Source organism: Pangasianodon hypophthalmus, chromosome 28 (assembly GCF_027358585.1).
Source record: "Pangasianodon hypophthalmus isolate fPanHyp1 chromosome 28, fPanHyp1.pri, whole genome shotgun sequence".
In the NCBI taxonomy this organism is placed as follows: domain Eukaryota; kingdom Metazoa; phylum Chordata; class Actinopteri; order Siluriformes; family Pangasiidae; genus Pangasianodon; species Pangasianodon hypophthalmus.
Window position 1 is genome coordinate 10201803 of NC_069737.1, and position 27024 is coordinate 10228826.

Below are 27024 nucleotides of genomic sequence, written 5' to 3' on the forward strand. Positions count from 1 at the left end.
GTGTTAGGTCTATAATTTAAATATTCATATAATTAATTCATATTCAAATACTTTTGCCGTCTTCCAAGCTCCACAGACGATGGTCTTTAGACATAAACCCTACAGTGTATTCAAATGAACCCACTTTGAATTTTGAACAGTGAATTTTGTTATTCATCCTGGACTGGGCTACAGAAACTAGCACATATATAGGCTGTTATATGTCTTCATCTCCGCAGATGATGTAGCTGTATGTACTGGTGTAGAATATTGAGTGAGTGGGAGGGTCAGTCAGTGCGACTAATAAGGACACGCTTTCCTCCATGAGCTTCCATTCTCACTTTTTACCTCCAAGTGTGTGTTCTGGACTGAAGGCGCGTTTAAAATAGGGCTTCAAGAGGCTTCGGGGAAAAAAAAACTTTCTCAGCAGATGTAAGTACATTGCCTTCTTTTTGTTTTGTTTTGTTTATGTTTTTGTTTTCCTAAGGTAGTGTTGCTTCAGCGGTGTATTAGCCTTCTGGCTCCGTTATTTGTCGTGTCATTTATAAATGTGGATGTTTCTTTATTCTTCTGGCGCCTCGCTTGATGTCGGCCTCCTGCGAATTAAACGAAAGTCTTCGATAAAGTCTTTCTGCACGCCTTTTAGGCAGGAACAGAGCACATGTATTCTCACTCGAGCTAATATGTTCAGTTGAATAGTGAGCAGCATAATGCTTGCATAGTATATGTATACAGTATAATACTACTGCCACTACAATTGTACACAGTCATCCGTGTGTAATGCAGGCAGCAATTTTCTTAGGGAAGAACCCTACATGTTCAGAGCACGGAATCTCACTGCGAGCACATATGATAAATACACACGAGCACACATGTTCGCGCGATGTTTATTTATGAGTTTATTTTTTGCCTAGTCAACATGACGAACCGTAGTCTAAACATTCCACACTGTCCCGCTGGTAAGTGATGTGACACCTTCACCAGTGTTCAGAGACGTTCGGCTGATCCCCACGTGATCCATGGGCAACGTCCCAAACCGCATACTACCGTACTAAATAGCAAGTCAAAATAGTACCTCCGTATGGCAACCCAACTAGTACTGTAGTATGCTGTTTGGGACACAGCCACGAGATGTATTTATTAATGGAATATGTGACCTCACATCTAAGACGGATACACAGCTAAGTTGTATCAAACTCAAGTTCAAAGTACAGGTAAACCGATGGGATAAGGTTAAACGGAAAAACTTTAGGAGGGTGACACACACACACACACACACACACACACACTTGTTTGATTATTAATTGATTTGATTTTGTTATTAATTTGGATATAAGTTGGGAAAATATGGATTCTACATTATCAATAATACATAAATATATTATATATTTATGTATTATATGCAGGTTTAATCAACCTGCTGTTCAAAGGCTAATTATGTTAAAATACAAAATAAAACATAACTGTGCATGAATAACGTTTGTGTTGTTTTTTTTATTGCGTGATTTGAATGTGCTTTTTAAATACTATGTGTCACTGTCGGAAATGTAGTTATTTGATGTAAAGCCATTAATTAATTATCTCATCATTTATCATGTTATCTAAGGTCCCTGAAATGTGACATTGTATTCTGTTTTAGTTATCCAATAGCACCTTTCTCATGGTCAAAAGAAGAAATGAGTCACTGGCTAAAATGGATCTTCTTCTGGATAGTAAATGCCATTCCTTTTACTTTTGGCATGGCAGTAAATGATAAAATAGGTATGTATACCTACTCCATCTGGTCCGCTTCACTTACATATCTTTTGTCCATGCCTTACTGTTTTCTTCTTTTTTATTTCTGTCCTTAAAACAAATGTTTCACAGCAGTGATTAGTTTGCATTTGTGCTTTACAGTTGTGGGTGGGCTTCACACCATGGCTAGTAAACGTATCTCCAAACACCAGAGCTGTTAAATGTAGTTGTTACTTCAGTGGCATCATGTTGCTTAGGTTGCCAACTTTAGCTCACACTGGTATGAAAGAAGGTAAAGCTGACCTCTTAGTTGTGGGGAAGGATTTAAAATAAACATCACCTTTAATTAACACGTATGTGTACATGAGCTATTTAAATAACCAGGGTGTAAATTAATTATTTGTTGTGAAAAAATCTTGCTGCAAGGCACCTACAAGCCCATGGTATGGACTTTCTGACATGGTATGGACTTTCTGACATGGTATGGACTTTCTGAACTTCATGCCTCCATAAATGTATGAAATAGAGGTCACCTGGACAAGTGTCACATGTACACTGCTATGGATCTGTTATCCCCAACTGTATCAGTATTTTTATGTACAGTCTGAACAGTCAGAAAGCACATAATCATATAGAAACACATCATGCTTTATTACCAAAGTCTGCCTTTAATATAATTATATTAATCTGAGATACAAATATACATGTTTTCCTGAACACAGGTTAAGCCTTTAATGGATGCCTTACAATAAAAATGATTGTAAGTTGAGAATCTCAACTGAGTAATCATTACACCGTAATACAGCATAAGCAGCAGACTAATCCATTTGCAAGAAAACCAGTCTTTAATAAATGGAAAAGTTTCAGCACATAATAACTTGACTTTTGGCCCACCGTTAATATTTTTATATGTGGAAAAAACATAAAACAATCCCATATATTTCATATATATATTTTTTTCTTGAAATGTCTCATATAACATTTATTTTTGTTTTAGGCCATTTATGCCCTCCTTTAAAACTGGAGAAAAGATGGTACGCCAACATGAATGACCGTCATGAGTTTACAGGTATGATTTAGAAATAGTGCAACTGGTATGTCTTGATGTAAATATCCAGTATAGGATGTTTGCATGTAGTACTATAAATTATATATATATGACAATTAATTATATGTTCAAAACATTTCACAGACTGAATCATGTCTGATTAACTATTCCAAAAAAAGACCAAATTGTGCCACAACAGAAGATGTTTCAGCGGCCTGGGTATTTGACATTTAATCATAAAAGTTTCTCACTGATTTCTAATTTAATAACCCTTAAATCTAGCCAATAATTTCCAAGTGCTCCTCTTGAAGTTGCATTTGTGCAAAATGCTTTGGTCAAAACCCTAGCCAAATGTAATGTATATTATAATATTAACATATTTTTTCTCCTTCTTTTTAGGATATGATTTGGCGGAAAAGTTTGTTCTTCGGAAGGGAACAAGTACAGACAACAGACCTTTCTTCAGACTAGGCAGCAAGCCCCTGGTTAAAGCTGCAGAGTAAGTTTTGTTTTATGCAGAATTGGGTATCTGGTGTTTGGTCATGAATATGAGCTGTGGGCTATATTCAAATTAATTTCACATGTGTATAGATCTACTGTAAGTCTAAAGAGATATACAGTAAGGAGATTCTTATAAGAAGCTGTTTACAGTTAGCAGTGCTATCTGTGCTTCAGGCATGCAATTTGAATATAATTTGTTTGGTGAGGGAGGCTTTGTGTCAGAGATGATGTCTGACTTGGAGATGGTGTATTGATGGAGCATTATTCTTAAAAATGATCATTTCATCATGTTGTGGTTTCACAGACAAAAAAAATGCATAACCTTTTTTAGATCCTAGTGAAACTGGCATTACCCAGTTGTGACTGGAAGAAGGCCGATCAGTACCAGTAGCTACCTTTATTCAGCAAGTGTCTGACACCCCTCAAATTCTGAAAATGTGCCAGGATAATATTCAGTTTCTGTGCTGCAAACTAATATTTTCTCAGGGTGTAAGTTTGCCTTCGGGTCAACTGATACCCGGATGAATGGCTCACCAGTACAGCATCAGGCTCACTGGCCGGATGATACAGGATGTCCTAATTTGCAGATGTAATATGTACTCGGCCAAGGAGGAAGTTTGTGCATTTTAGCTATGTAGTACATGACTGAAAGTAGGTGGAAAATAGATGCTGTAAATGTAATTCATTTGCAAAAGTTAAAATTAATGACAGAATAGCCTCTGCTCACTGTGTAATTGATAATTATGTCAGAAAGTTTACAGTAGCATTTCAGTATTGCTATATACTGGGCTTTTAACACTTGTTTTGTTTATACATAAATAATTTGTAATGTTTTAGATTTAACATGAAATAGCATGAAATCAAATGTTTTTAAAATGCCCTAAGCCATATCAAAGTAAATATACGAGGTGTGTGGATTAATTATTGTTTATGCTACATTAAACACAGTTGTTCTCATCTTGACCAGGGTCCCTTTATTATGGCCCCAGAACAAGTGATCTGTTGCTTTATCTAAGCTTTAATGGCTTGCTTCCTGTTGTATTTATGTTCCTTCCTGGACTTTAGAAGCCGTCTGTGAGCCTAAAGATAGAGGGGAAAGAAGGGAAGGGGATACTAAGGGCATTTAACTGCCCCTTCTCTTTCCAGCCTGCAATTATGGACAAGCTTTGACAGGTGATGGTGCTTGTCAGCTGGAGATACAGGGGGTCAGGGAGCTCCAGCTTCAAACATTTCTCACTTTACTCACAGGAAATGTTGCTGGGCTCATCTTTCGGGTCTTGGATCATATTTGCTGGCCTTGATTTTGAAATGATACTGTTACATTCAAGAGGAAGACTTGATGGTTAAAGACTTGTGTTGGTTAACAGTACCCTTAGTTAGTGGTGGCCTACAAATCCTTTCTCTGTAAACCATATGCTTTGCTTTTGTTAGAGGAGATGCCATGTGGATGGCTTTTTTATGTATGTTTTTATGGATGTGAATGTTTTTATATTTGAAAGTTGGCAGGCTTTTGAGAATGCGACTGGGTTGATGCTTTTGTTGGGCTTTTCTTTTCTCCTTTTTTTTTTTTTTTTTACACAGAGCACAGAGCGTTTCACTCATCACCTCAAAAGTACCATGTGCAAACACACTTTTTTGCTTTAGGTGCCACTCGGCTGGGCTCCGCTTGTTTCTGCTCTGCTGGGCTCAATCGAATCACTCTCTGTGTGGTATCTTTCTTCACTGCAAGACACACGTTTATAAATAGAGTCATGTTAATCATACAAAGTGTAAGCTCATTCAATGAATTAAGCTCATTTATGGAATTACTCCTTCTGCCCTCTGTTCAAGAATGACGTGCGACTACACCCTCCACTGCCATATCAGTAGATAAGCAGAATGTTTTTATTCAGAGAATGTTATTTCAGAGAAACTTGATGTGTTCCAGATCAACAGATGAATGTTGCCGTGCATTAATTTCAGATTGTAACATTCAGGAAGCTTGCATTTTCAATAGATTAGTCTATACTTAAAACAGTAGGATATAGAGTGATAGCTCAGCACATCCTGAGATATCTAAGCTTTATGTTACTTTCGAAATAAATCCATTTCTAAAGAGGTTTTTAAAGTGCTTCATGATTGGCCTTCTGTCTACCACATTAACCACTGGCACTGCTACTGGCAACATAACCCTTTCGGTCCCCCCCGTCAGACTTTGTCAATAAGTCTTGTTCTATGCTAATATCCACACTGGTGCAAAATCTGGGGGCTAGTGTAATAGCTCTAGATAACTAGTTAAAATACAGTGTTAAGAACAAAACTATAACACCTGGTTGTTTCCAATATTTTAAAACTCAATTTGTTCCTAATTTATTTTGCTATCTATGTATTTTGTGCTCCAGCCTGTCAAAAGGGATTGGCACAATCTGGATAGTGTTAGCATGCTAGCTAAAACCCACAATGGAGGTTTAGATAAAAAGACAAGAAGACACAGGCCAGGTGAGAAAGGGGTCAAATCACTCACTCCTTCTTGATATTTTTTTCTCCTTAATAAAACTTTTTTTATTATTATTATTGTTTATAACACACATATGCACTATAACTGTAGATAAAGATTGAGTAAACATTTTAGGAGGGCTGAGATGAGTAATAGCAAGGTTGGAGCACTCTAAATAGAATATAGAATCACCTTTGCTGTGTTGTGCAGTATATTGAGACTGCATTAATGTACTTAACTAGCAAGGTAGCTCCCCATATTTTTTAATTATGTTACCACTTTTTAGTCTGGTTAATGAGGTTAGTCTTTTGAGTCTGAGCAACCAGGACATGTGATTTTGCAGCACATCAGACATTTCATTTGCTTGGTTGGCTAATTATTATTTCTACTATGATTCTGTAGAAAACAATAATGAATACAGATAAGATATTGTGATGAAGTTAGAGTAAGCTCATTGTATTTGCACCTATTTTACTCATATCTTAGTTTAAAATTAACATTATTAGTCTACTGTACAAATATACATAGTTGCTATAGACAAGTGGGCAGTATGGTGGCACCACAGATATTATTGCTGCATCAGGGTCTTTCCATGTTCTGTCCATGTCATTTTGAACTGTAATGAAGCATGCTCTAATAGAGCTCAAATTGACTTTTGACATAATTACTTCCTTCTCATACATAACTGTAGTACTCCCTTATGTTCGAGGGGAATGAGGAAATGGGAGGCAGGCATGAGACAACTCAAAAGATGCTCATTATTTCCCTCTTTACTTTCTTTTGCTTTTTGGCATCTTTAACACCACGCTCGCTCCAAGGCTCACACCAACATAAGCACACATACATGCACACACAGTTCTGTGCAGCTCAGCTCTCACTCCTGTTACTCTTTTCTCTTCCCTTCATTATGAACACTCATTATGAAAATCCCCACAGGTGCAGCCTCCTCCTCTCACTTCCTAGCACTGGCTCTCCCGAATCTACCCTCCATTCACAAACTGGTGCTTGACCACGTCCCCACCTCCACAATAATGTACCTTGCTCTTTTCCAAATTGGAAATAAAGGTATTAATGTTGTAAGTGACATTTATGAGGATAGTGGCTTACTACTCTTCAATGACTTACGTACCAAGGGACTTACCCATGTCATAATTTTTCTTCTACTTACAAACAGTGATGGAGAATTTGAGGTGTTCACCCAAAAGTCCCAATCACCAATTAATTCATTTAAAACTTATTTATAGAATGTACATCACTGCCAGAAGGAATTACTTAATGAAACTCAGTACATCTCCTAACTGTGACCTCTGCCCTCAGGGTCCATTGGGCTCTTTTGTGCACATATTCTGGGACCATCTCGAGGTCCAGAGATTTTGAAATCATGTGCGTATTACTATAAGTGATGTCCTAGACATAAGTACCTGGCTTTCTCCAGTTATTTATTCTAAATGATGACTCTGCTTTTAGACCTTTGGAAAACATATCCTGTGAGCTGGTCTTACTGCGGCTAAAAAGATTTTGGCCATGCGGTGACAACCTCCTCACTAGTTGACTAGTTGTTAGGCCTCCTCGTTCTCACCGCCGAGGTCCGGGTTCGATTCCCAGGCAGGGAACCGATCCCAGCCACTGGTGTTGCACATGATAGTGCACTCCCTGTGCCGGTCCCAAGCCTGGATAAAAATTGGAGAGGGTTGCGTCAGGAAGGGCATCCTGCATAAAAACTATGCCAAATCATATATGCGGACCAATGATCTGCTGTGGCGACACCTAATGGGAGCAGCCGAAAGAAGAAGAAGAACAACAACATTCATATGGAGTGATCTATTGCCAGGCTATATGGTACCAGTGAGAAGACCCTATGGGCATGGTCAGCAGCAGCCACACTAATTAAAAATGGAGAGTAATGACTGTAACACCTAGAGTTTATCTTTGTCATTGGGGAGAGATCTGGTTTTGGGTGGGATTGGAGGTTGAGTGGTCGTCTTTGGGTGGGTTGGGGAATGGCTCTGCAATGTTATCATATTCTTGATTTGTATTGTGACCGCTTTTTTGCTTTAAGTTGATATTGCATTTCTGCTTTGTAATTTTAATGCAAGAGAGAAAGAAGGAAATTCAACAAAAAATGTATTTAAAAAAGTGCTCCAATTGTTTTTGAACAGTTAACAGTGGTGTATGTTTGTTGGTTGTAGGTTGGTGTTTCCGAGTGGGCTGTCTCATGAGTACTCCTTGGTAACTACGTTCCGACTCAGAAAAACTACTAAGAAGGATCGATGGTTTCTTTGGCAGCTCTTTGACCAGGCTGGAGAATTACAAGTATGAGAAAAATGGAAAAGTCACACTCTTCCTGCTTGCATATTTCCTGCTTATGTCAGTGCAATATAACCATGATTGAAGCATTTATTTGAAAGTCATACAGTATCCACATGCTATAGCTTTTAATGAGTGTTTTTCCTTAATAGGTATCACTAGTAGTGGATGGGGCTACAAAGGTGGTTGAGTTTTCAGCCATGGGCTTTCTGAAGAATAAACTCCACTATGTATTCAAAAACCGGGATTTGCATATCCTCTTTGACCGCCAGTGGCATAAGCTTGGGGTTTCTGTAAGAAGCAGCACTGTGGCAGTTTATATAGACTGTAAGCTGATTGAGACACATGTGACTGGCGACAGAGATGCAGTAGACTTGGATGGACGTGCACTTATCACTACCAGGGTGGAGGATGGACGACCAGTGGATGTGAGTATCTAACAGGAATTAAATGCATATAACTTAAAGTCTTGGACCAAATGCAGCATACACACTATATGGCCAAAGGTAGGATGTCTTTGTATTATCTACAATTACAGTTTCCCTTCACTGGAATAAGGGATCGAGCCCAAAAATGTTCCAGCATGACAATGCCCCTGTGCACAAAGCGAGGCCCAGGCTGGAGTGGAATAAATTGAGTGGCCTGCACAGAGCCCTGACCTCAACCCCAATGATCACCTTCACAATGAATTGGAATGCCGACTGCACCCCGGTCCTCCTCGCCCAACATCAAAGCCTGACCTGACTAATGCAGAATGGGCAAATCCATGTTTAAAAATCTAGTGGAAAGCCTTACCAGAAGATTTGAGGTTATTATAACAGCAAATGGGGATGACATATGGGCTGTGATGTTCAAAAAGCACATATGGGTGTGACTGTCAGGTGTCCACAAACTTTTGGCCATATAGTGTATGTGTGGTGGTCTGTGAAAACCTTTAGTGTAAAATGATGTAAAATCTGTGTTTGACCAATATTGAGTTTTAATTTTCTAAAGAAAAGATTAGGTTATAAATGTAGAGCTAGGTGGTGTACCTTTCAGTGGAACTGGAATTAAATCTTTGAATGCAATTTTCTCCTTTTTCACATTTGGGGTAACCAGATTTCAAAAAGCAATAATTTTGTAATAAAGCTATACTTAGTTCTGGTTGAAACATATGCAAATAAGACACGAATTTCAGTTCAGGAGAGTCTGTAGTTTCATAGTTACATATAGAAGTGAAATAAATAATCTTGCTCAGTAAAATTGCTCAGCCTAATTCTATGACACAATGCAAAATAAAAATGTTGGTCATCTCATTATATTTTCATGAAATTAAAAAAAAATTACTTTCACAGATTGAGCTTCAGGAGATTCTGATCTTTTGTGATTCCAGTGTGGCAGAAGAGGACAATTGCTGTGATGCATCAGGAGACATTGTAAGACAGCTTTATCATACAATTATATGTTGTTGCATGTATGTTAATTCAAAAATACAAGTAGTGATATAAAAATTGTATATCAGAATGTCATTTTAGTTCCTGTTACCCTGTTCAACAGCCACCTTTTAAAAGTGGTTTGTGGAAAACAGTCAGTTTACTAATAAAATCTGTAGTTCTGTGGTAGATGCAGGATTCCATTAACAATATACTAAGTCCCCTCCAAAAGGAATGGCAAGGCCAATTCCCCTTTTTCTGCTATACACTGAAGACATTTGGGTTTGAGATCAAAAGATGAATATGAGACAATAGATCAAAATTTTAACTTTAATTTCCTGATATTTACATCTAGATGTGTTAAATAACTTAGAAAATGGCACGTTTTGTTTGAACCCACCCATCATTTTCAAATGATCAAAAATATTGGATATGTGACTGACACGTGTTTATTGTTGCCCAGGTGTGCAATGTTAGATTGACCGTTTTTCAGACAATTAATAGTTCTGAATGTCTACTCTTGGTTTGAGCACTGGGTTTTGCCTGTGAAGGCTGCATGTGATGTTAAAAAAGATAAACCAACATGAAGTCCACAGAGCTGTCTCTGGGACAATAGCAGGCCATTTTGGAGCTGAGAAAAGAGGGAAAATTAATCAGAGCCTTTGCATAAGCATTGGGCATAGCCAATACAACAATTTGAAACAATATCGAACACGTCGACCAAGGAAAATAACAGCAGTTGATGACAAACATTGTGAGAGCTGTGAAGAAAAACCCAAAAACAACAGTCAGTGACATCACCAACAACCTCCACAGGGGAGAGGTGAAGGTATCATAATCTGCCATTTGAAGAAGACTTCAAGAAATATAGAAGCCGCACCACAAGAGTGAAACCACTCATCAGCAGTAAGAATTGGAACTCCAGATTGGAATTCGCAAAGAAATACAGAGATGAGCCACAAAAGTTCTGGAAAAAAGATAAACCTCTAACAAAGTGATGGAAAGACCAAAGTGTGGAGAAAGAAAAGCTCTGCTCATGACCCAAAAAATATGGGCTCTTCGGTCAAGAACGGTGGAGTGCAGTGTCATGGCTTGGGCTTGCATGGCTGTTTGTGGAACAGGCTCACTGATGATGTAACTCATAATTGGAACAGGAGAATGAATTCAGAAGTCTACAGAAACATTCTGTCTGCCAATTTACAGAGCAATGCATCCAGTCCTATTGGGAGGAACTTCATCATGCAGCAAGACAATGACCCAAAACACACTGCCCACATAAGAAAGGACTTTATAAGGGTGAAAAAGTGGAAGTCACCAGACCTTAATTCTACTGAGCATGCATTCCTGAAGAGGAGACTGAAGAGGGAAACCCCTCAAAACAAACTACAACTGAAAGAAGCTGTGGTTCAAGGCTGCAAAAGCATAATAAAAGAAGAATGCAACAGTTTGGTAATGCCATTGGGTTGCTGGCTTGATGTAGTTATTGCAAGTAAGGGGTATGCAATATTAAGTTTTATTTAAGACTATCCATTCCAATACTTTTGCTCCCCTAAAAATTGGGTGGTCTGCCACTGAAGGTGCCATGTTCTTTAGCACATCTAGTTTTTTAACACATCTAGGAAATGAAATTCTGATCTATCGTCTCATATTCATCTTTTGATCTCTAGCCCAAATGTCTTCAGTGTATAGCAAAAAAAAAGGATTTGCCTTGCCTTTTCAATACTTTTGGAGGAGACTGTATATGCCATGGAAATTGGATCAAAGAATCAGAATTAATCAAAAATGTACTTAAGTAAATGTAAAAAAGTTGCTACTGTTCCATGTACTCAAATATTAAAAGTAGAAAGTAAATATATTTAACTTATGAAATGATGTCATGCTTTCATATGTATATAACTTTTATTACTTATCTAAAACTGTGAAAATTAAATTTTTGTTTTAAAGCAACTTAGTAGAAAACATCATTCTCTGATGCATCTCTGTAAATTTGGTGGTCATATGCATGACTGTATATTAATAATGAATTAATCAGAAGTAAAATATAATTTAAATAACCAATATTGTCCATTAGCTTGACTTTGACCTGATGCCAATCCAATTTATGTTACCTACTGGAAATGATGCTAGTCTAATCTGGCATTAGCAAAGAAAACAGGCTGTGACTTAGTTAAATATGGACTGTTAATCTTAACAAATTAGCCAAACATCTCAAAATACGTTTTCAAAATATATGCAGTTCATGCCTTTACTGGAGGTAAAGGATACAACTCATTTTGTACGAATCTTTGCATACTCTGGCATTTAACTGAGGTAGAGCCAGGGGTGCTCATCCTCAAGTTTGACACTGCATTCTGGTGGCTTATCCATCGACAGACGCATGCAGATATCTATTAGCATTATGTAGCATGAGGTCATCGCAGATGATGAGTTGGCATGATTCTTGGTTTTTTTCTACCTTGTTGAACTTTATTGGATGCTAAAATATAATGACTGGATGCTAAACTAAACAAATTCTATTGATATATAGCATACAGTCATTGGCTTGATGAGAGAAGAGACCTTTGTGATTTGTAATGAGTACTTTGAAGGTCTAAATGAAAATCTTATGAATAAAAACTATGTTTTTTTTTCTTGGAAAAGTAGGCCTAATTAAGTAAGAATGCAAGTATTCAATCTCAATAATATTAATAATAAGTATAAATGCCCCAAAATAATACTCAAGTATAGTAACAAATAACAATTATTTTCCACCCCTGGAATTAATGTTCCCTTTTTATATGTAAGTAGGAGATATGAAATGCGTGCTATGCTTTAGATTAAATTCATACTTTCATCATATACAAATATAAAGATATGACTTTAATATGGGTACTGAACTCACTTGGACATGCAAACAGCGGCCCTCATTTATCAAGTTGAACACAAATGATTTAATTTTTTTTAAAAATTGCAGGAGCATTTACACAAGAAATGTGGTATTCATGAAAATCTAGTTAGTTTGGAATATTCATTTATCAAGGTAGATATGAATGGATTTATTTGTAAATCGTTTGTAGGAGCATTTACACAAGAAATTTGGTAGGCCTATTCATGAAAATACTGTAATTTCAGAAAAACGTTTGTATCCTTATTTGTGCTCCTGAATAAGTGTAAATTTATGGATAAGAAGACTAATTATACCTCGACTTGATTGACTTCTTATCACATAATTTACATGGATTGCATGGATTTTTATACATGGATTACTAAATACTGTCAAGTTTAAATTGGTTATTTTTTATTACATTTATAGAATTTAGCAGATGGCCTTATCTGTAGTGACTTATAGAAGTGCTAGTCTCCATCAAAAACACATCCTCATGCTAGTTGGGTCAGGGACTAACAATACCATTGAGAAAATTTTGTAAAAAGTAAAGAATGTGAGCCAACACAAACGAATAACTTAAAACAAATAAAACTAATGATTCAACTATAACAAAAGAAATGCTACTGTATAAATGAAGGATGGGCCAGTCTGTCGTCCCATAGCTGTAAGCCGTAAACTAATGCAAATTAAGGTCATGCTTATGACGGAAAGGATGTTTAAAGACCCATATGATTTTTTTTGGAGGATGAAAGCTGGCTTATAAATAAGTTACGTTTGCCATGGCATCTTCTTTTAACGCTGTTTGACACTTCCAGCACATCGGCTAAGACTCTTAAAATAACTTTAAGATAGCAAGAGCACCAAACAAAATAACTTCCATTCCTGCCTTTCTGCCTTTTCTATCACCGTTTAGTAGTTATTTTCTGTTTCCAGCCGTCTGTGCGCTTGACCTTTTATGGTGTTTTGTGGGCATCACTAAATGCAAATGAGTTGTGTCTGGTCTTTACGGGTGTTCAGTATATGCACGTGAGTGTGAACAAAATCAGTGATTCTGAAACTTTTGTAAATCCAGCAGAAAAGTTTTTGTTTGGTTTGGTTTATGCAAACATTCACACATAACTTTATCAATCTTTTACTAAATGAGGCCCACTATCAGCAAATCCAAAAGATGCAAACAGCAACAATATAACAGTCTCAATGGAGGGATATGACAAATCAAGTGTACTTTGATTTCAAATTCAAGATGTAAGCTTTAAGTTTCAAGAATGATCAGATTATTATTTTTTTCTGTTTGACCAGTGTGGTGTTAGAGAAACCCATGCTCCTACAGCTTCCCCATTGCTCACAGGTTACCGCCACCAAATGCTGTCCACACCAACCCAACAACCTGCTGATCAATGCCTATGCCGGGGAGAGAAGGTAAATTTAACTGTCTTTATCCTCAGGTGCTAGGAGTAAGACATGTTAGCTGTCTCTTCTGTGCTAAAATCTAATGCTGCATGCAAAATAAATATCCAGTTAAATCACATTTTATGTTAACCCCTATTTCCTGGATAAGAAAGGTTTTAGCAGTAATTAGCATAAATGAGGGGCTGTTTGTTTAAAGACATGCACATAATCACTGGTAAAGTTTCACTGATCATCTGTGTCGAATGTGTTTGAATTTGGTTAAAAAAACTTACCACTAATAGGCTAGTTGTTTGACAAACAAAATTAAATTGTTTTGTTTAACTTTTGGTTGGTTTTCTGAAGGGAGAGCCTGGTCCTCAAGGTGAGACTGGACTTCCTGGGGCAAAAGGAGATATAGGAGAGAAGGTATAAACTGATTATTGTAATAACAAATTTCAGTTCAATTCAATTTTATTTATGTAGCACTTTTAACAATGGACACTATCACAAAGCAACTTTGCAGAAATCCAGATATAGATTTAGAATGAGCAAGCCAGAGGCAACATTGGCAAGGAAAAACTCCCTGAGATGATATGAGGAAGAAACTTTAAAAGGAACCAGACTCAAAGGGAATTTATCCTCTTCTGGGTGACACCAGAATGTGTTGAAAGAATCATCACTATGAGCATTAGACTCATTTTTTTTTTCATTTGAGCTTTTAGCTTTAATCTCTGATATCCGAGTAAAGTTATCCACCGAATAATGAATGAAACTTGGTTATAAACTGTCTTCAGTAAGTGTGATCTTTGGGTTATCCAGGTGACTGTCTTTAGCTATCATTGTTACCATGCAATCAAAAATTTAAAGAAGGCAGTTCATAATACCAATTTCTAAAGTAATTTTTAAAAAATTATAACGTTATTTTAAAGCACCTTTAGAACTACATGTGTTGACCAAAGTGTAATACAAGATTTCTGCCCATTACTTATGTCTGCTGCTATAGCTACTGTATATAACACACAGACACACACAGACAGGTGACAAATTATAGGAAAAACTGGTGGTTCCATTATGCTGTAGGACAAGAGTTTCAAACTGAAATTTTGCCCTGTCCATATCAGCATATTTGTGAGCTCTTGAAGGGCAATAAACTAAGACTATTCATTTTTTAACATATTATCTATTCTATCGATTAACACAAACAACCTAGAATAGTAGAGTATGATCGGAAAGAGGGATAACTGAAAAAATCCCCCGTATATATAAAGTATCATAATGGCATTCATAAAATGTCAACAAAGTCATCATTATGATTCCATATTTGAATATGTCCTGTAATTTACTTAATCATGTTTATTTTCTGCCAGCTGCTATGGTCAGACACTGGAACCAATCGGAATCATGTATTTTTCCATTTCTGAATGAAAGCTGCGAGCCACTAGCCTCATTTGAAGCTTTTCTGCCGAGTTGTGGTGGCCCAACACCTTACTAAAGCACTTTATGTTGTTTTTTTCCCCTTTGATTTGTCACCTGTCTGTATATACATATGGATGTATGAACATACAGTACATACAATATTCCTCCTTACCAAGCTTACTATGAATATAAATAATATACATGAACATTCTGTATTCAGTAAACATCAGCTAAGGATGACAACTTGTATAGTTCTGAGGTAGCCCACCAAAGCCAAAACAGATACAGTGCAACATTCATCCAAGTAAGTGTAATACAATCAGACAAGTCAAAAGGCTTACATGCCACATAGATATTTGCCTGTGAATTCTCAGGGCAAATGATGGTTTTGTTCAAATCACAGAATCTCAAAGAAAAAGTAGTTACTAGAAACAGAATGCAAGAAATCCATTAGAAAGCACATGTGCTGATATTCCCAGTAAAAACGGAGAGCAATTACTGATAGCATAGTAATTACGCCACTTTGAGGTCAGTGTTGTAATTACTATGCTGTGGGTTGTGATGTAGACATTTTTACATTTTACGAGAGTGTTGCTTGTTTCGGTTTTAGCAGACTCAAAAGGAATTCCTGAGAGGAACAACAGTGTTTACAGTCAGTAAATCACAATTTAATGTCTAAATGTTATGAGTTTAAGCAATTTGTACTTCTTTACTATGAGCTTTGTAAATCTATTTTAATATACTACCTTAGATGTGAGCTTTTTTAAGTAGTAGCCCCTGCCTGTGATTTTGGCCAAGAACACCGCCAGTTTTTCATGTTGAGCCTATCAGTTGATTTTAGGGGCATTAACAGCAAGTGTCACCACTTGTCAGTATAAGAATGTATGACCAATAGAACAAGCAGATGGCTCTCTAGGGATAACAATGGATGGGTTTAAGTTTTCCTAGATAATTAAACCTCCTTTTTCAAAAGTAATTAAAACAAATAGATCACCACAGACATACTAGACCAGATATAGCCCAAATAAGGAACAATATGGCTAAAAAGGCTTAAATGACAGCTTAGTAGTGCTGGGGCTTGAATCTCCAACCTTCTGATCAGTAACCCAGCACCTAAATCATTGAGCCACCACTGCCCACATGCCTTCTTCCTTTTTTTTTTTTTTTTTTTTTTTTTTTTTTTAATAAAAAAAATAATAGCAGTTAGATTAAACATCGTGTATAGTTAGATTAAATTTTTGCAAAGATTATTAGATGATATAAGAATATACAAAATATACAAGAATATACAAAAATTATATCATATTGACAACTAAATTTTCAAATATCTAACATCAAGTAACTGGACTCCAGCACAGTCAACCATGTCCAACAAGGTCACTGTTGGCCCAGGGTGTGTATTCTCCCAGTTATCAAGTAATATTATCCCACTCTGCAGCTGCTGGCCACTATGTTAAAAAGATATCCTCAACAGCTGTACTAGTGCATGCCTCCTACATAAATGTTTTATTTCACTGAATGACCCATCTCTCTTTTCCAGGGTGATTCAGGAAATAATGGGTATCCTGGTATTCCTGGGCAGAAGGTATATGTGTTTATAGTTTTTCTTTGGGTGTTTTATAGTGCAGCTAGGCTAAAGCATAAAGATGCTCACTGAGCAAAAAAGAAGTCACTGTAGTTTCTGTGGCTGGGGTGAATGGGGAGCTAATTATGATAGGTACTTCGGTAGCATTTCACCTATAGCAAATATGGTTCTTTTGCAGTTGCTGGTAAATTCAGGTAGTTAACAGTAAGAAACTAATTATGAAAATGATTTCACATGAACTTTAATAGCTCTGGATCATTAATGGTTACCATATCACCCAAGATGTTTCCAGTCTCTTGGACTGAGATATTCTAAGTGCTTATTAATAACAGCAGTTGTGATGTGCTGACTGCAAATACCAAAATTTATTATGATAATTTCAACTGTGGCTTGCAGGGAAATTGACTGTGGTTGTGTTTTGTGGGTCATTCATTAAGACTAATGATTTTCAGGGTGACATGGGCATTGCGGGCGTGCCTGGCTTAGACGGACATCCGGGGAATAAGGTGAGTATAATTTCATAAACATTTTCCGATAGGGTTTGCTGCTTGTGGGTCCCAAGAGACTTGGCATGTTACCACAGCAACCAAATAACATTTTGAAGTCTAATGGAGAATTTGGCTTACATTGCATCCTGAAATAGCCTGTCATTTGTATACACACATCCTGCGTTGTGTGTATACAAATGACAAACTGTCATGCTGCACTTCAAAAGTGGGCCAACACTAGACTTCAAAATTCCAATCTTGCACCCAGCATTTTTTTTGGCATTTCAAATGTGCAGCATCGGAATCTTTTTTTCTTCTTCCAGTGAAACTAAAAACCTGTAAAGTTGTGTAAAGTCCCACACCACATTATTAATGTCAAAATAATTAATAATTAATGTCAGAATTATTAAGATTGTTTTGAGACTTCCTGAATTTGAAACATGACTTTGGTTAGGAGCAGTTAATGAGAACAGTATTGAAATGTGGAAAGGTTTTCAGGTTTTCAGTGGTCTGTTCCAAGTCTGAGCCAAGTAAGCTAGAAGAGCATTACTGCTGGAAGGATTCACTTAGAAAAAATAATATGACAGAATTAACTACTTCATTAATTTATTAATTTATTCATTCATCTTTAGTAACCACTTTACCCTGGTCATGATTACTGTGGATCACTGGGATCAGTGGGAAAAAGCAGGGATACACCATAGACACACATGTCAACACACTCATTCACTCCTGGAGGCAATTTAAAGCAGCCAGTCTTTGTGAGGAGGGAGGAAACTAGAACACCTGGACAAAACCCATGCAGACAGAGAGAACATACAAAACTCCACACAGACAGTAACCTGAACTCATGGTTGAATCTGGGAACCTGGAACTTCTGTGAAGCAGAAGCAGTACCTGCTGCACCTCCACTGTGGTACCTGGCTGGATTTCAGAAGTGTTCAAATCTAGCACCATGAAACATCATTTCTAAAAATAGCTTTACTTGATTGACGTCATAACATGGTTATGAGCTAAAAAAAAAAAAAATGCTTGAACAACCAGAACTGGGCAAGGATGAAATGATATGATAGAACTGGTAAATCTAATAATGCTTGAAGGAGTGCACAGATATAAAGTTTCAGATGTTTTCTGTCATCTTGTCTAGGGTGAGCCTGGGTCAGCTGGAGAACAAGGGATTGATGGTGAAAAGGTTCGTAAGTAGATCCACAGTACTTGGGATTCCATGGGGATGGATAGCTGTTCATTATTTAATGTGTGAAAAGCTGATTCCTATCAGTGAAAGCACATGAACAAAGTTCTAAAAAAAAAAGGTTAGGATAGGGGTTCCCTATCTAGGGGTCATGACATGGATCACTTGACAATTGGGGTCGCGAGAGAAAGTTCCTCTTTTGTTTCATTCATTTATTTTACAAAATTAAAATTTGAAATATTGAACACAGATTTTGTGTGCTAATACTTTTTACTAATGTTACTGGGAGTCACATTCAGACAAGCCACATTTATATTAATAGGGTACATGATAAGGAGATTGCTGAAATCACTGGAACTGGGTTATGAAATGTCCAACGCATTATTAAAGCCTGGAAGGACAGTGGTGAACTGTCAACTTTACAAAAGAAACGTAGTCGGGAAAAAAAATCTTGAATGATCGTGATCGGAGATCTTTAAAATGGTTGGTGATTTCAAATTGTTAAAAAATCGACAGGAGAACTCACGGCTATGTTTAATAGTGAAAGTAAGAGCATTTCCACATGCACAATGTGATGAGAACTTACAGGATTTGGACTAAACAGCTGTGTGGCCACAAGAAAGCCATTTGTTAGTGAGGCTAATTGGAAAAATGACTTCAATTTGCTAGGGAGCATAAAGACTGGACTGTGGAGCAATGGAAAAAGGTCCTGTGGTCTGATAAAATCAGATTTACCCTATTCCAAAGCAATGGGCGTGTCAGGGTAAGAAGGGAAATACATGAAGTGATTCACCCGTCATGCATAGTGCCTACTGTACAAGCCTCTGGAGGCAGTGTTATGATCTGGGGTTGCATCAGTTGGTCAGGTCTAGGCTCAGCCTTATTGTGTGGCAATAAAATGAAGTTAGCTGAGCACCTGAATGTACTAAATGACCAGGTTATCCCGTCAATGGACTTTTTCTTCCCTGATGGCACAGGCATATTCCAGGATGAAAATGCTAAGATTCATCAGGCTTAAGTTGTCAAAGAGTCGTTCAGGGAGCATGAGGAATCATTTTCACACATGAATTGGCCACCACAGAGTCCTGACCTTAACCCCATTGAAAGTCTTTGGGATGTGCTGGAGAAGACTTTACGGAGTGGTTAGGAGAGTTCCTGTCCTCACTACAAGATCTCAGCCAAAAATTAATGCAACTCTGGATGGAAATAAATGTTGTGAAGTTGCATAAGGTTGTTGAAACAATGCCAGGAAGAACGTGTGCCGTATTCAAAGCTAAATGCAGTGCAACAAGATATTAGACTGTGCGACTTTTTTTTTTGGCCAGGCAGTATATATAATATAAACTAAGTATGAAAAATTTTGGAAGATATTTTTCCAAAAAGTGTTAGTTTACCCTGTGTATAGAGACATTTGAGCCACCCTGTAGTTTGTGACAGTGAAACTGGAGCTAAATCTTGTAGTGTGCACTCAGCTATAGTGTGAACACCTCTACAAGTAGAAAGGACAATGGCAACAGCCAATGAGAGTGCGGGAGGAAATCAGATTCCCTGAATCCAGTTCTATCATCCATCTATTTATGTGGGAGGGTGAGGGAAAAATATAAGAGCAATAATATTGCTTCTATAAGAAATTATTTGGCATGTCATACCCAAATGGTTGTTAGAAACTTCCATTCATCCAGTCATTCATTTTTAGTAACTGAGCAGGGTCACAGTGGATCTGGAGCCTTTGCTGGCAACATTAGGCATAAGGTGGGAGAAAAAATAGCTACATTTCTTTGTACTTTACCTCCAGTTCTCTTTGCAGAACAGACATTCCTTGCAGCCCACATCTCCCCAACTAAACCTTCCTTCACATTTTTATCTTATGTCCTATATGAACAGTTTTACTACAATGGCTTAGGACTACAATTGCTATGATAGCTTTTTGGACTACAATTTCCACGAACGGTTTTGCACTCAAGTCTCCATCAGTGAACAGTTGATAACTTCAACAAAATAGATTTCATGTGTAAGATATAATCAACTTTGGTGGTTACACAATTGCACATTTTGACCATATAGTATACAGTTATAGAAGGGAATTATTTATAATTGCACTATCCAGTGTCACCCAGATGAAGTTCAGTTCTCTTTTGAGTCTGGTTCCACTCAAGGTTTCTTCCTCATATTATCTCAGGGAGTTTTTCCACTGTCACTGTCGTCTCTGGCTTGCTCATTAGCGATAAATTCATAAATTTAAAATTTATATCCTGAATTTATATTTTTCTGTAAAGCTGCTTTGTGACAATGTCCATTGTAAAAAGCGTTATACAAATAAAACTGAATTTAATTATTTCTCTTTTTTCTTGTTTCCATACAAAAAAGCAGAGATAGACATCATAGCCTGATCTTGTGTTTATTTTTGTGAGAAAGTGGGATTTGGGGATCAGACGTAGTTGGTGAGTCTTGTCTACAATCTCTTTTTAAGTGCTCACAGTGCCATGTCCACAAAACAACAGCGCACAAGTGATGAAAGTTGTGTAGTGTGAGAAGATTTTGAGGTTCTGAGATTTTGTAAGTCATGTAGTTTCCATTAGGCTTTAATATTTCCAGAGAGACCCCAGATGAAGTTGGGTTTTTGGAAGGTATTTATTGAAACTTATCAGTTTGTGTCAATAATTCAATTGCAGTAGCATAACAGACAAGTCATAATTACTGGGAGACCAATCCATCGCAGGGCACTGTGCAATCATTCACACCTAGGGGCAGGCTTTAACACAACCTAACAGCATGTTTGTGAGAGGTGGAAGGAAACCAGAAGGAATAAGCAGGGAATAATCAGAGACAGAGACACAGAAACAGAGCAGACTGGAGACATGAAGAGATGCAATTTGGAGGCATGGAGACAGATGATAAAAGAGAAGAATGTGTTGTTTCTAGGCTTATCTTTTCCATCATTCAGCTGATGTGTTTCTCCAACAATAACAGTTAACTTTCTTGGATTTTCCTCACCTACTACTATATGTGGAAGCTAATAAAGAGTACTGTCTTGTGAGCAAAATTACTTTGAGTTAGCTACTTGTGTGGGACTATAGAGAAACTGAATAATGTCTACTACTATGGTCTTTAATGAGATAGCTTATATTAGTGGTTCTCAAAGTGGGTGTGTGTGGAGTTTTTATTACTATTTATTTATTTTTTGGTTTGTTTACACTGGTGGACCCCATATTTTCAGCGTTATATTTCCTGAGTTGATAGTTATTATCCCATTTGACTGGTCACTTGAATTGATTGAATGGGTTTAATCCAAACCATACAAACTCAGAAACAGCTCAGTGTCAGCTTTGACCTAATGAGTTCTGTCGATGGAATGTCAGGAATAGAAAGCTCCAATAAAAAGCCAAAATAATAAAATAAAAACATTTAAATAATGAGCCAAATACTGTGCTTGGCTCATTGAATAGTTGGATTATGTTCATTAAAAAAATCTGTGCCAAGTGGGTCTGTGGAGCTTGAGAACCACTGGCTTATATTGCCTCAGTTGAAAAAAATCCCATTTTTAAACAGCCTTGCCTAATTACATATTGATTTCATATGAACCCATAACTAAAACACAATGGGACACTATGATTAAAAAAAAAATTAATGAATTACTGAATTTCAATTCTTCCTTTTTTTCTAGGGTGAAAAAGGAGCTACAGGAGAACCTGGTCCCGTGGGGACACCTGGACTGGATGTAAGATTAAGTCATTAAGACCATTTTGAGTACACTCTGTAAAACCTCTGACCTTTTAGTGCTTTCGGTGATATGCTTCAATAGCTATAGAAATAGATGTCGTTAAAGACATAAAGAAAGCTGCATACCGTCTCATAAATTATTGATCTCTTGATTCAGTTGTCTTAGAGCAGGGAAAAACTCAAATCTAATTGCCTTCTGTCTACCAATGAGTCTTGCTACTATCAGGCTGACTTTTGAGCCAGTGACTTACCTTCAGTTTTTCAGAATAGTGTGAGCTGACATAGTCGACAGTGAGATTCTCTGAATATCAGCAATATACAGTACATATCATTTACAACCAGTCTCCAAATAACTTTCACCAGAAATTTTCCCATTCTATCTTCACAATTCCCAAGTCATGCAGGATTTCGTTTCTCAGGTGTTAGAATTATATTGATGGTTCTGTTTGACCATTCAGAAATCTAATGACTTAGCAAGTAATGCTGGACTGATCACACTGAGTAATTTGGCTTTTATTTATAGATTATTTTTAGTTCTTTACTTAATTTTAGTTCTTAATTCTTTTTCCTTATGTACAACTGTCCATCTCATCTCACTGATAGATGTATCCAACCATTTTCCACGATGTAGTGGGTGGATAGACTAGTTGACTAATACATTCACTTGTTGCCTCTGTGGTGAAATGTTGACTTGTTGGGTGGTGGAAAGAGCAGATAAATGTACTCTAATTTTTAGTTTGAAAATATTTCAGACTAAATGAAATCAATTCTACAGTAAACTGCACAAGACTGCACTGGGAATAGTATTAAAAAAAAAAATTATTTTGCTTTAATGGAACATTAAAGGGACACTCCTTTCAAAAAGAAAAAGTTAACCATCACAACCACCATGCTTGTCTTACAAGGATGAAACAGTGGGTTCTGTAGCAAGATTTCCCAATTTCAATACTGGGGAAACCCCATAACCTTTTAAGAAAACACAACAGATTTCAGTATGTTGTAATTGTTTCATAAAAGGTAAACCTACATTCAGAAACCGGGGGGAAAAATAAGTACACCCTATAATTCACTAACATGTAGAAGCACCTTTAGCAATAATAACTTAAAGTAACTAGTAACTTGAATAACTTGTTCTGTAGTTTATCAGTCTCTCACATCATTCTGGAGAAATTTTGGCCCACTCCTCTCTACAGCGTTGTTTCAGTTAATTGATGTTTGACGGCATTCATTTATGCACAGCTCTCTTCAGATCCCGCCACACCATCTCAATGAGGTAGAGGTCTGAACTTTGACTTGGCCATTCCAACACCTTCATTTTTGTCTTCTTTAGTCATTCAGATGTCGATTTTCTGGTGTGCTTGGGATCACTGTCCTGTTACATGACCCAAATTCTGCTGGACAGATGTCCTCATATTTGTCTCAAGAATATTCTGATATTTCCAGGTCCTGTGGCTGCAAAACAAGCCTAAATCACCCCTCCACCACCATGCTTGACAGTTGGTATGAGATGTTTGTGGTGATACGCTGAGTTTGGTTTTTGCCAATCCCGGCTCTGTGCATGATGACCAAACCTCTCCACCTAGGTCTCATCAGTGCAAAGGATATTGTTCCAGAACATTTGTGGTTTGCTCAGATGCAATTTTACAAACTCCATATTCTTTTTGAAGAGAAGGGACTTTTCCCTAGCCACCCTTCCCTGAAAGCTATACTTGTATGGTCTTTTTCTGATTGTGATGTCATGAACATAAACATTTAATTTGCTTACAGAGGCCTGTAGGTCACATGATGTATCTCTTGGGGATTTCTGTATATATCTGAGCATTAAACGGTCTGACCTTGGACTGAATTTGCTGGGACCCCCACTTCTGGGAAGATTAGCAAATGTCTTAAAGGATCTCCATTTGTAAACAACCTTTTTCACTGTAATAAGGTGAATTTCAAATTGTTTGGAGATGGCCTTATAACCCTTCCCATATTGATGAACAGCAACAGTTGCTTCTTTGAGGTCAGGGCTGATGTTCTTTCTTCTTGGCATGATGTAGACACACACGTCAGAGTGCTCCAAAACACCAAACTGCCAAAAGTTCTGCTTCTATAGAGGTAGTGACACTTCTTGATGATTAAATAATCTTGTGCATTTCGTTTGTAGCAGCTAGCTGCTAATTACTCTGTTTAAATGTAGCTGTTTAAGCACGCTGTCACTGAGGGTTTATCATTACCTGCTACTAAGTAGGCCATACTTTTCAGTCTTTTTCTGATTGTGCTGTCATGAACATAAATTAGGCTAGATGTCCATCACACATGAATTCATCACCCAAAATTTTGCTCCCATTCTTTTCCAATGAGGAGTAGTGAAAAAATGCACAGGGGAATGTGAGATAGTGAGTGGCAAGATCTTCAGTCACGGCATGCTTGTGGGTACCCGATTCAAGTCCCATACGTGATTTGTGCAATGCAGATGAAGAGAATTTGCTGTGGTATTCACACATGCACGATTCAGTCCTCTGTGCATGTGCAAAAATGTCACAAATCTTGCAAACCCTGCAATATGAACTTTTATCATAATTTAAAAGGCATAATGTTAAAACGGCTTTTATTATGAATAGTATCAAGTATACTGGTGTTAACCTTATGTTGCTTCCTTGAAAAATGCATTTAAGTGTAACTGATTAAGATAATTTTTTTTGTAGCCCTTACTTAATATGGAATATTGCTGCCAGTTTTGTATTCAAAGTTGATGGTCTCCAATCTATTTATTATGTAATTACAGTGTATGAAAACTACCAATTAAGCTATCCAATTTCATAAACAAAATATATACTTTATATCAATAAAGTATTACAGATACTAAAAGAGAATTTGCTGTGGTAATTGATGCTGTTCCTAATAGAGTTAATATACTTTTACATAAGGTGTATGAATTAATTGTCAAAGAATGTGCTATAATGTGACAGAGTTACATTTTTCAGTGTGTGCCGTCATGGTGTTACCAGTATGGCGTCCAAAACAGGAAACGATAACCTATGCCAGTATGTGTAGATCAGACAGCTGGCAGTGTACATGCTAAAAACGTTACAAATTATATATTAAATATAAAATTATATACACACACAGTTTTTTTTTCTTTGGCTCATTGTGACTATAACTGTTATAACAGTTTCAAACTTGACATCCGTATTCAGGCTTTCAGACTCTCTGGTCTGGGTCTCCAAAAATGTGATCAATTAAATAAATAAAAGTTCATGACCTGGGGAATTTGAGAATGATTAATTGAAACATAATAAGCTCCATGGCAGTACATGAAGTGTCATTTTAGCCAGAAATGTAATTACAGCAATGTAATTCCCAACCTTCAACCAGGAAAAGCCAAAGAAAACACCCCCTCAGCTAGAAATTTCTACTCATCAACTTGCGAATTCACAGAGGTTGAAAGATCTGTGAATTACCACTTACGAGATAATACAGCATTACCTTGTAAGTGGTAATTGGCAATTCAGAATTACATCATTTTCAACCTTGAAGTGGAAGAAAACATGGATGCCTCCATGTTTGTCTTTTGTTAGCAACAAACTAGCAAGCTATCTGTGATGAGTGATGTATATTTTCCTCCTCAGACAGCAAACTGTCTAGTCAGTGTTTTAGATTTAACAAGCAAATATGTCTGTATGTTGATTAATCTAAAGCAAATACTTGTATATACAGCATAATACATTTAAAAGTAAGAAGTGCTGCTTTGTTTATTTCTGATGCTGTGTGCAGTCATGTTGATTTGATGCCACATCCTAAACGGTGAAGAAACTTGTATTTGAGAAGACTACCCCAAGTTGATGAGTAGGAATTTAAAGTTGAGGGGGCATTTTCTTTGGCTTTTACTGGTTGGAGGTTGGGAATTATGATTTGTGACCTTGAGTCAAATGCAGCTTTCGTCGAATACAGTATATATTTTAACTCTAGTGTCGTGAAATGACACACATGCATGATTGGGTAGAGTCATAAAACATAAATGTGTGCATATACAAAACATTGGCATGCAGATAGGGCAGGGGGCATGGATTGGGTAAGCACAACAACCACAAAGTTGAGCTGGTTTCAGTTTTGTGCAAGTTAGAAGCAGCAGTCGCATAGTTGTAACCAGTCGACCAAAAGACATCTTTCTATTGTCTGTATGCAGTTATGTCAGTTCAAATTGTACTGCCTACATATAGTTCCACTTGGACCACATGGATGAAAAATTAATAACTGCCACAACCGTCATCTTTCTCTGATGCATGTTGCAGCTAGTTTTGATAGTTTAATCTCTGTATTTATAAGACAAGTACTGTTTTATTTTTAAATGAGTACTGTTTTATGACCCATGTCATTGGATTTTATCATTGTAAATAGACAAAATATAAATAAGGAACATTTTACCTTCACAAGTCTATCATAATTCACAAAAATATTTAACTCTCTTTAGAATGAAGTTTATTAGAGTAGCCTGCTTATATAAAAAGATACTTTATGTGAAATCCACAATTTCATAATTGTCTGGTTCATTCACATCCTGCATTGTAGACAGACACACCCCTCAAGCAGCGATGCACTGATGAAGGGAGCGGACGAGTATATTGTGCATGCAGTGGACATCTAGCCAGGGACATGGGAAGGCATTTTTCACTGGGGGTGCTGGAATTTTCAGCAGTATACATAGGGCATGTACTATGATGTCACACACAAATGATAGTCAAATTATTTTCTGTGTTGATTAATTTTCTATTACAAAATGGCACTGACAATAGTTACAACTGTAAAATAAATGTTAGGTTTATATTAATGTGCTTGTTCTAATACGTTATCATTCCAATAACGAGCTCATTCAAATAATCTAAGCCTAATAATAAATAGATTAAAGCATATAATTGTTGATATGGT

At 37.0% G+C, this 27024-nt stretch overlaps 1 protein-coding gene across 11 annotated transcripts in view; it reads left to right on the plus strand.

The window, feature by feature from the left end:
• The first annotated feature begins 256 nt into the window (after positions 1–256).
• The window catches only part of LOC113544364 (collagen alpha-1(XIX) chain), a 270413-nt gene continuing 243645 nt past the window's right edge, over positions 257–27024 (plus strand). For 7 of the 11 annotated variants that reach the window (XM_053230917.1, XM_053230913.1, XM_053230916.1 and 4 more), the window contains exons 1-13: positions 257–411; positions 1619–1740; positions 2711–2782; positions 3161–3260; positions 7928–8051; positions 8198–8473; positions 9380–9460; positions 13623–13742; positions 14076–14138; positions 16669–16713; positions 17166–17219; positions 18349–18393; positions 22058–22111. In XM_053230917.1, coding sequence (XP_053086892.1) covers positions 1656–1740; positions 2711–2782; positions 3161–3260; positions 7928–8051; positions 8198–8473; positions 9380–9460; positions 13623–13742; positions 14076–14138; positions 16669–16713; positions 17166–17219; positions 18349–18393; positions 22058–22111 — 1119 coding nt within the window. In that variant the 5' untranslated portion in view covers positions 257–411; positions 1619–1655. The other 4 variants (XM_053230910.1, XM_053230911.1, XM_053230912.1 and 1 more) reach the window with 4 other exon arrangements.